The sequence below is a fragment of the Nansenia antarctica genome (assembly GCF_963989245.1).
Source record: "Nansenia antarctica genome assembly, chromosome: 8".
Taxonomy (NCBI): Eukaryota; Metazoa; Chordata; class Actinopteri; order Argentiniformes; family Microstomatidae; genus Nansenia; species Nansenia antarctica.
In genome coordinates, this window is record NC_137678.1 from 4,292,881 (window position 1) to 4,303,351 (window position 10,471).

Genomic DNA, 10,471 nt, shown 5'->3' on the forward strand with positions numbered 1-10,471 from the left:
CTCCTGCTCCACGCCCTGCTGCAGCACCTTCAGCTTGTAGGTCATGTCGATCTCCTTGTTGTTCTTCTCCTGCAGGGGGCGACGGAGAGAGAGAAGAGAGAGGGTGAACAAAAAGAAAGGTGGGGGGGGGGAAAGAAGGACGGGAACAAAAGACGGTAAGAACGAGAGAGGGTACGAGCGGGGAAAAAAAGAGGAACGAAACGTGTCGACGCGAGGGAAAGGAGGAGCGAGAGGATAAGATGACGTTTAAAGGAGGGCGAGACAAGATGCAACAGTAAGGTAGAAGAGTACAAAAGGGGGTTAACACTAGAACAGACGTGCCTTTTTATCTACTAAAAGAGCCGCCACTGTGGTCAAATGACCCCCTCTTTACAATGCTTAAGCTACTATTTACACACAACGACCACTAGTTGGCCGCTTGTAAATTAGCCTGCCTCCTACACAGAAAAACGGCAAAATAGCTTCATACTAGCTTATCCTGATGTGATTTTGAAAATGTAAGGATACTGGGTGGTAGAACGCACACAAGTCATGAAAGGAGGGTCCTAAAATGTGATTGAGTGCAAAGATAGAACATTTTTCTTTTCTCACAGGGGTCAAATGACCCCTCATGGCTGATTAAGTGTTGTTCAGCATCGTTTGAGTAAACAATGACTGAGTCAGTCCGTCTAGACCAGGGGTCCCCAAACTTTTTTCTGTGAGGGCCACATAATTTTTCCTTTCTGTGATGGGGGGCCTGGGTTGGTCTCTAACATAAAATAATATGGAACGGAGTGGAATGGAGGCAGTTGCGCAAAGCAATTGCGCGCAGGAGAGCACTGGTGGATGCAAACAAAGTCTAAACAGTTGAATTTGGATGGAATTTATACCTATAGTGATATGTCAATGAAATATAATCAGTTTTACAGTCTGATACTTGAGGGAGGACCCTCATCATACACGGGGGGACCCATGAAGCAGGGCTGTCTGGGGGTCCTTAAACGAGCATCAAACCCTTAATTTCTTGCATTCTGGTGAATTTAGATGCAATTTGTGCCCTTTCTGCATCAATTTATGGTGGAAATGTCATTATTTATGTAAAGGAAAACACAATATTCAGGCACCAGATGACCATTCAAAATGTAATGTAATATAATGCAATATAAGGCTCTCAGGCATTCTGTACTTTCAAATATGTATTCTCCTTGAGCAGTCAACATCAACTATCAGCTATTTCGCTAGCAAACACGAAAGCTAACTTATTTGCGAAACAGCGCCCCCGCCACCATGTCGGTGCAATGCCGCAATTGCAGTTAGAAATTACACGTTGTTCAAAGGGCCGGTCCAAGTGTGGGGGTGGGCCGTGTTCGGCCCGCGGGCCGTAGTTTGGGGACCCCTGGTCTAGACCATCGTTTCTCAACGGGGGCGTTCAGACAACATCGGGGGGCGCTGGAACAGATATTTTAAAAAGGGGGGCGTTGAGGTGTTCTTGGGGGTCGTTCGCGCATTAAGTATTTTTCTCATGAAAAACAGCTGTCAGCAGTGTTATTACGGGTACGTTCGTAAATGCACGAACGGTCATTTCGCTCGGACAAACCGTGTTTTCAGTCAGAGCACCCATCTCTGAGCGCTCCCAGAGCGCAGTGCTCTGAACTTGGCCGGGCTCTGTGACGCAGACACACGTAGCGCAGCGCCCCAAAAAATAAAAGTGAGTGTCATCAAGAAGATGAAGCTAAAAACTCAGCTAGCAAAGGCAGAGCTTTTGATAGTTTCCAATGTGTCTGGGTAAGCTGCATTGTAGAAGGATCTTGACAGTTCATGTACAGTGCAGAAATTGCAATACTATGCTAGTCTACAATAGAAAGAAACCCGGTTCATCCCATCTGTAACGTATTGTTGACCATGGATGCACCATAGCTAATGCTAGCACAAGCCAACTTTCAATGCCCAACTTCTATGAGTGTTTTCATTGTAGGCTATGCTTGAGTGACATATGTTTCAGTTTGTGGGCTCATTGTAATTGTTGGCTATAAGCCAGAGAGAACATTTCTTATTTTAGTTTTGACAGTCCATGTCCCCGCCGGTGACGTAAGCCTGTCGTGCCAAATACTCCCTCCCCGCGTATACACACTACCCTCTGCGCTTGCGCATTCACTTTGTTCGCTTCCTTTCAATACAGCTTATTTAATTTAGTTACAATTAGTGCTAATACCATACCACCATACCAGAACATCACAGCAGGAACAACCTATCTCAAAAAAGCGATCGTAGTCCGGAAAGGGCTCTCTCGCTTACCAATAATCGAACCTAGAGAAATCAGCTACGAATGTCCCCTCCCCTCGCAGGTTCATCACAGTATATTACATAAATGTATTACTGTTAAGTGTTGTTGTGGATGTTATCCCTAGTGCCATTCTGAGGTTAGCATTGCGATGTGTTCGTCTTAACGTTCACAAACTAAAATATACGATCGCTTTTTGTGATATGTTGGTCCTCTTGTGATGTCCTGGAAACGAACACATAAGCACTCCGAACAGCTGCAGCGTCTTTTGTTGCTATAGGAAACCACTACTCTACTTGCGATTGATCAGCTGTCAGCAGTGTTATTACGGGTACGTTCGTAAATGCACGAACGGTCAGTTCGCTCGGACAAAACCGTGTTTTCAGTCAGAGCGCCCATCTCTGAGCGCTCCCAGAGCGCAGAGCTCTGAACTTTGGAACTTTGTTAAGGTTTGATATGTTTTGATATGAGAAATTCGAACTAAGTGGTCAGTTTATGAAAATAATACCTTAGAATACTAATAAATATTAAAATAAATAGCCCCCTAGCGTTTGCCGCCATATTGTGACACCACCTCCCCAAAGTCCAATAAAAAATGAATAAATATTAGCATCATAAAACAGCAATTTGGCGAAATGCAACACCAGCACACTTAAAAAACTAACAATGTTAGTGGTAATGTACAGTTTTGTAGCCTACTGTTTGTTCTGCACCGGACGTGTTCCTAGCAGTCTGTTTGTATTCTCTGATCTTGTCTAAGTTTGTTCAACACTCAGAAACAGCATTTTTATTCACATTCACATTCGCTTTTCTGCTCTCTGGTAAACTAATGATAATGATATTCCAACTGCCCAGTTAAATCAAATCTACTATTTGGCATTCATTGACATGCTTTTTAAATGATATAAGACAGAATATTAGTCAACGTTAATATTCAGGGAAGAAAATAAGCCTACTTTTTTTTGATGGGGGGCGGTAAGAGACCTGGATAATGGACAGGGGGGCGCTGGCCCAAAAAAGGTTGAGAACCACTGGTCAAGACGAAGGCATCTGCTAAATGACTAAAGGCTGAACGGAAAGGAAAATAAAAATCATCCATGTGGTTTACCTTCTCCAGGTCAGTCAGCTTCTCCTGGAGTTGCCGCTTCTCCGTCTCCGCCTTGGACAGAACCTGTCTCACCTGCCGCACCTCCTCCTCCAGGCCAGAGATACGCACTGCAGAGAGAGAGAGAGACCGGAGAGAGACAGGTGACATCATCACCTGGATTTTTTGATCAGATCGCAGAGCGTCTGGTTGCTCGTGGTTGACTAGCTACAGAGGCTGGTTCTGAGACGGTGGGACCTTTGGGGGTGACCAGGGACTCTCGTGGGGCCGTGATACAAATCTGAACCAAGAGGAGCTAAAGAGCTAAGTGCTAGTTTAACATTAGCTTGTTCAAAAAAGGCAACTGATAACTCTGATGTCATAATGGAGGCCCAAGCCATTTTCAACCAAGAAGAGGAACAGGAAGGTAGTCATCTCTACCCTGCTACCCAGGTGGGACTTCCACCCAGCCTTCATCAAAAACATAAACGCTGAAATATCCAGAGAGTGTGCAATGAAGCAAAATGTATACTTGGCGGCCCACCCCACCCTGGACGAGTACAGTTTATATGACCAAGTGCACATCTTCAAGGCAACAGTCCCCATTTTTGCAAAGACCCTGAAGGACGTCGCACTAGACCGCAGACCGAACACATCCTACAGGAGCAACAGAGACCATCAGACCACCACCTCACACAGACCATCATCTAGACGACCTGCTGCATCCAGAGAACACCCTGCTGCATCTAGAGGACACCCTGCTGCATCCGGAGGACACCCTGCTGCATCCAGAGGACAGACTGCTGCATCCAGAGAACACCCTGGTGCATCTAGAGGACACCCTGCTACATCTAGAGGACACCCTGCTGCATCTAGAGGACACCCTGCTACATCTAGAGGACACCCTGCTACATCTAGAGGACACCCTGCTGCATCTAGAGGACACCCTGCTACATCTAGAGGACACCCTGCTACATCTAGAGGACAGCCTGCTGCATCTAGAGGACACCCTGCTACATCTAGAGGACACCCTGCTACATCTAGAGGACAGCCTGCTACACCCAGAGGTCTCCCGGCTGCACCAAATAGACACCCTGCTGCACCCCAGGCCAGGCCCACCCCGCCACTGCCATCCCCATACCACACATATGCGCAGGCTGTGAACAGAGGAAGCCCAAAACCTACACCTAGCAGAGCCCCACCCTACGACCTGAGCATACACCAGATGCTCAGTGAGCTCTACGCAGTCATGGTCCGGGACTAAAACCATTAGAACAAAAACAACATGGAATACAAATCTTTAACAATTTCATCCTGGAACATTCAAGGTCTGAGGTCGACTGCCTTTGGCATTAAGAGCAGAAACCCAGACTTCACGAAAGAAATTTCAAACACAGGAGTTTTTTTAATTTTATCCTACAGGAGACATGGTATAGAGGAGATGGTCCCACTGGCTGTCCCGCCAACTATAGAGAGCTGGTAGTACCATCCACCAAGCTACCTGGGATCAGACAGGGACGAGACTCGGGAGGTATCCTAATATGGCACAAATTAGAACTCTCTCACTCCATCACGCCAATCAAAACAGGAGCTTTCTACATATGGCTAGAAATAAATAAGGAACTTACCTCAACCGAGAAAAATATCCTCCTGTGTGCTACATACATCCCCCCATATTTTAAAGATGACATGTTCTCCATCCTAGAGGAGGAAATTAACAATTTCCAGTCCTGTGGTCACATTGTAGTCTGTGGAGACCTCAACGCCAGGACAGGACGAGAACCTGATACTCTCAGCACACAGGGTGACAAACACCTACCAGGAGGTGGTAACATCCCCTCCCCAATATGCCCCCCCAGACACAGCTACGACAAGGCAACAAACAAACATGGGTCACAACTCCTACAGCTCTGTCGTTCACTGGGACTGTACATACTGTAGTCAACGGTAGGCTTCGAGGAGACTCCTATGGTAGGTACACCTACAGCTCATCTCTGGGTAACAGTACAGTAGATTACTTCATCACTGACCTTAGCCTGGTGACTCTCAGAGCGTTCACAATCAGCCCATTAACACCCCTGTCAGACCACAGCAAAACCACAGTCTACCTGAACAGTTCAACACCCAATCATGAAGTAGTAAAACCTACCAAACTACACACTATTAAAAAATACTACAAATGGAAGGAAGGTAGTGTTGAAACATATCAAAACGCTATTAGACGACAACAAGTTCAATCACTATTAGACCAGTTCCTGAAAAAAACCTTTCAATACAACAGTGAAGGTGTAAACAAGGCAGTAGAAAACCGTAATAATATATTTGACCTTTCAGCCTCCTTATCTGACCTAAAGGCCTCAAATAGAAAACCCCCCAGAAATAACAACAATGACAAATGGTTCGACAACGAGTGTCAAAACCTCAGAAAGGAACTAAGGAACCTATCAAACCATAAACATAGAGACCCAGACAACCAGAGCACACGTCTTCACTATGGTGAAACATTAAAACTGTATAAAAATACATTAAAGAAAAAAAGGGACCATCATGTTAGAAACCAGCTACACTCTATAGAGGAATCCATAAAAACAAACAAATTCTGGGAAAAATGGAACACTCTAAATAAACAAAAACATGAGGATCTACCCATCCAAAATGGAGATATATGGGTAAATCACTTTTCCAATCTCTTTGGTCCAATAGAGAAAAATAAACAGCAAAGACACATACAAGATAAACTACAAAGTTTAGAGTCAGCCATAAAAGACTACCAGAACCCGCTAGACTCTCCAATTACACTAAAGGAAGTACAGGACAAAATAAATTCACTCGAAACTAAGAAGGCCTGTGGTGTCGATGGCATCCTAAATGAAATGCTAAAATTCACAGACGTCAAATTCCAATTGGCTATATTAAAACTCTTCAACATTGTCCTTAGCTCTGGGATCTTCCCCAATATTTGGAACCAAGGATTGATAACGCCGCTCCACAAAAGTGGAGATAAATCTGATCCAAATAACTACCGTGGGATCCAGTGTTTCCCCTAGGTTTGCTGCCTTGGGAGGGTGGCATGGATCCTCCACCTCCACCCCCCCCCCCCTCCCCCCCGCTGTGAAATGTTAATTTCTCCCCCCCCCCCCCCCCCCCTGTTGTGAAATGTTAATTCACAATTAGTGTAACAGATTAGTAACAGAACAAGTTATCTCTGTAAAAGCATAATATCAATTATGTGACTAGAACAAATATGATCATTTATAGACTTTATTGTTGAGCCACAAAGCCATCACTTATTTTTTATTAATTGTTTTACTGTTTTGACACTATAACAATCTTGACTTCACTATCTGTCCACTTTCTCACCTGTTTCTTCCTGCTCTTGCTCTCTCACTCTCTCTCTCTCTCTCTGTGTCATCTCCATCCTCCTCTCTCCCTCTTTGCACTGACAATCACACACAAACATATGTGACAGGGTCTGGTTAAAAAGTCTGCAAGTCTGGCAACATAATTTTTCAGTTTTTTTACTACCTTTCATTATCTACCTGTCATCTGTCAGTGATGACATGCTGACATGTTTAAATAGCAAAAATGTTTTGCTAATTCAAGATTCATGTTTTTGTATTGCCATGTGTGTCAAACGTTTATTACATCCTATTACAAGTAATGAAGGGGGGTGCTGAGGGTGCTGCACCAGAACCATAGGTTCTCAAGGCTACTTGTGGTCTTGACTACCTGTCCACTTTCTCACCTGGTTCTTGCTGTCTCTTTGGTCTCCTGACTCCATCCTGCTCTCGCTCCTCCTCCTCTTCCTCTCTATCCTCCTCTCTCCGTCTTTTGCTGTCCACCGAAAGGCAAACATAACAACCAGAATATGTATAATCTAATAAGAGGTATAAATTGATCCATATCAATTTATAACATCATTCTAATTGTATATTGGGTTGCTGTGGGCAAAGCAGTCAGATAATGTCATTTTGACTTGACTCTCACCTGAAAAACAATCTTATGACCATCTATGGAAAAACATTTCCAATGAGTGAGGGTTTGTTCCAATGCTTCAATCCACTTTTTTAATTGTATTTTATTACCATAAAGCCCAATTCTAGCAGAATAAGACATATGTGACGCAACGTCATCGAACTGCGATGTGGGCGCAAAGTGCAAAGGCTTCAAATTTGCGTTCAAAAATGTTGACCAAAAAAATCTGATTTCGTTTTTTTGTCACCAGACACAAGTTAAGGTTTTGAACTACCCACTCGTTATTTTTTCGAGCAGTTTTACGATAGTTAAATACGTGTACTTAATCAACAAAATAAGCTTATTTTTCGCCTGAATGCTCCCGAGAACTTGGGGGCGGGAACGTGAGCCCAGCTAACAACAACAATCGTTGTGAATGGCTGTGAGCTCAATCGACGTAGCCAATAGCTGGGCGAGGGGGAGGGATAAAAAGCCAAATGTTGGTCTGTTTACTGTATTGTGCTGTATTGTGTTTGACTGCAAGATGGAATCGCAAATGCTCGCCGATGAGATCAACAGAATTTCTGCTGCCGGTACAAGGATCGACAATGGAGAATTGATGACCTCGTTCATTGCTGACTACATGCACGGAGGCAATTCAGATCCTCTGTCCTCCTCGGATTCCGATAGCGAAGAAGAAGACTCGCTTCAACCACGATCTGAGATAGCTGATCTCGCCGAAGATTGGTCTGACGAGAATGTTGAAAATGAGTTTACCGAGCAAGACTCCGAATTGGACAAAATCAAACGATTTGAGTGCAAATGCAAGCTTACACGCACAGACAATGCTCGACCGAGAATCTCTTGCAGCAAAAGACTGTCTTCTGAACTGATCTACGAGACGCGGTTGAATACAGCATCTTTGGATGCAGAGAACAATGCGTTCCGTTATGACTCAAGGTCTCAAAAAACTGCCTAAAAAAAGGCTAGTTATCCAGGGTATCATACTCCATTCAGGGGACGAACGTCTGCCGTGACACCTTCTGCTTCGTATTGGGGTAAGCTCTTTAAAATGTATACGTTCTGTTACTGTTAGTAGTTAAAATGACCTAGTATGTATCGTGGCGTTAGCCATGCTAGCTAGCAGACATTAGCTATTTCTACTGTGCTGTTATTTATACGTTCTGTTACTGTTAGTAGTAATGACCTAGTATGTATCGTGGCGTTAGCCATGCTAGCTAGCAGACATTAGCTATTTCCAGTGGTGTGCCGTCAGGGCCAGCAAGGCCTTCTCTGCTGGCCTAAACATCATCAGAATATACATTTTATTTTAATATATATTTTCCACAAATATGTATTAATGATTCCCCATAGTCTATTCTCTTCATTTCATAGCTTTCCTCTTGGTTGCGCTGCTTCCAGTCTCCGATTGAGATTTGGAGGGCTGGCCTTTATGTTAGAGCTTTTATCCAATCAAAATGTGTTGCTAGGGGGCTCAAAAATCTGCCCGCCTTCACATTAAACGGTGCTGCGGATTCGACCTGTAACTTAACATTGGAACGAGAAAACCTGTGGCGTACCTAGTAAACCTACGTAGATGCGAGCAAAAGCAACAACGGCGCCTGCTGTAAGGCTCAATGATGTCAGCACCCAGCACGTCTTTTGATTGGATACGCACTATTGCTACGCACTATTGATACGCACTATTGATATTCACTATTGAGATGCGGAACTATGCCGGTAGATGTGAAACTTTTGAAAGTGCGCAGGGAAACGGAGCCTTACAACGAAAGCTTTCGTTGACTGATCGATAATACTGATCGATTGTGTCCTGTTTTTGGGTAAACAATAACTTTCATTTAGGGGACACAATGAAAGCGCCAAGTCCACAAACAGAGGAAACTACGTTGAGCTTCTTTCTTTTCTGGCTGAAAACAACCCAGATTTACATTACCACCTGTCCACAAACAAAGTGTTTACTGGGACGTCAGGCAAAATACAAAACGACCTGATTTTTGCTATTGCTGAAGTGATGGAAGAAGAGATCAAAATGGAGATTAAAAAGGCACCCTTTGTCGCTATTATGGTGGACGAGACGACAGACGTGGGTAATGTAGCGATCTTAAAGATGTTAGTTTAACACTCTTCATTGTAAATGCGGATTTATTGATTAAAAATGCTTCGGAAATATTAATATAACTCTGTTGTACTTGTCTGACTATGTTAAGGTGATGCAACGCCCGGTTATACTGTGTTTCTGTCTAGTTTCTAGAGCCATGGCGTCATAACGATGGTATTAAGAGGTAGAATAATTCAGGTAGGAATGTGTCGGACATCACTGAAGGCCTAGGTGTGAAATGCACCGCCCGCCACTGGCTATTTCTACTGTGCTGTTATTTATACGTTCTGTTACTGTTAGTAGTAATGACCTAGTATGTATCGTGGCGTTAGCCATGCTAGCTAGCAGACATTATCTATAGCTATTAGTCTATTATTTATACGTTCTGTTGTTTTTTTGCTCAGGATCAGCAGCCGAACTCTCCATACCATTTCCCAATGGTACCAGGAGCACGGTGCTCTGCCACGCGAGAGAAAGACATGTCGAAAAAACACACAAAAGATGACATTGAGGGAGTCGTGAAATTCATCAAAAACTACGCTGAAGATCACGCCATTATTCTACCTGGCAGACACCCTGGACACAGGGACTACAGTGCTAAACTGCTGCCGTCCAATGTCACCAAAACCTCCGTCTGGCGTCTCTACAGTGATGCTCTGCAAATAACTGGTATGTAAAATGTGTGTGTGGGACTACAATCCAAGATTACAGAAATGTAACAATGTAAAATATGTTACATTGTGTTAAATATGCTAAAACAACTTTTTTAAATGACTTGACTGATGGCTGTGTTAACAGCCAGGCCCTGTGTATACACTGTGATAGCCATGCTAATGTGCAATTAACAAATTCAGATTCATGAGCCTGAAGTTGCTATTGCCAATACAATGGGGGGGTTTGTTTAAAAAAAGGCACATTCATTGAGACTATAGAATAGATTATGTTAAGCACATGGGAATGGCATTCATGTGATAATAGCATGATTGTTACATCATCACATTTTGCCATTGCATTGAACATGAATCAACATGTAGCATTGACTGAGCAATCCAAT

At 43.7% G+C, this 10,471-nt stretch overlaps 1 protein-coding gene across 1 annotated transcript in view; it reads right to left on the reverse strand.

Annotated features, from left to right (window-relative positions):
• The window catches only part of LOC308163768 (rho-associated protein kinase 2-like), a gene marked incomplete at both ends in the record, with an annotated part of 117,689 nt that extends 107,791 nt beyond the window's left edge, over positions 1-9,898 (reverse strand). Inside the window, 3 exons of the mRNA XM_080537956.1 lie at positions 1-69; positions 3,369-3,475; positions 9,862-9,898. The exon at positions 1-69 is cut by the window's left edge and continues 91 nt beyond it. Of these exons, the coding sequence (XP_080394082.1) occupies positions 1-69; positions 3,369-3,475; positions 9,862-9,898 (213 nt within the window). The remainder of the gene's footprint in view (positions 70-3,368; positions 3,476-9,861) is intronic.
• Between the last annotated feature and the right edge of the window lie 573 nt (positions 9,899-10,471).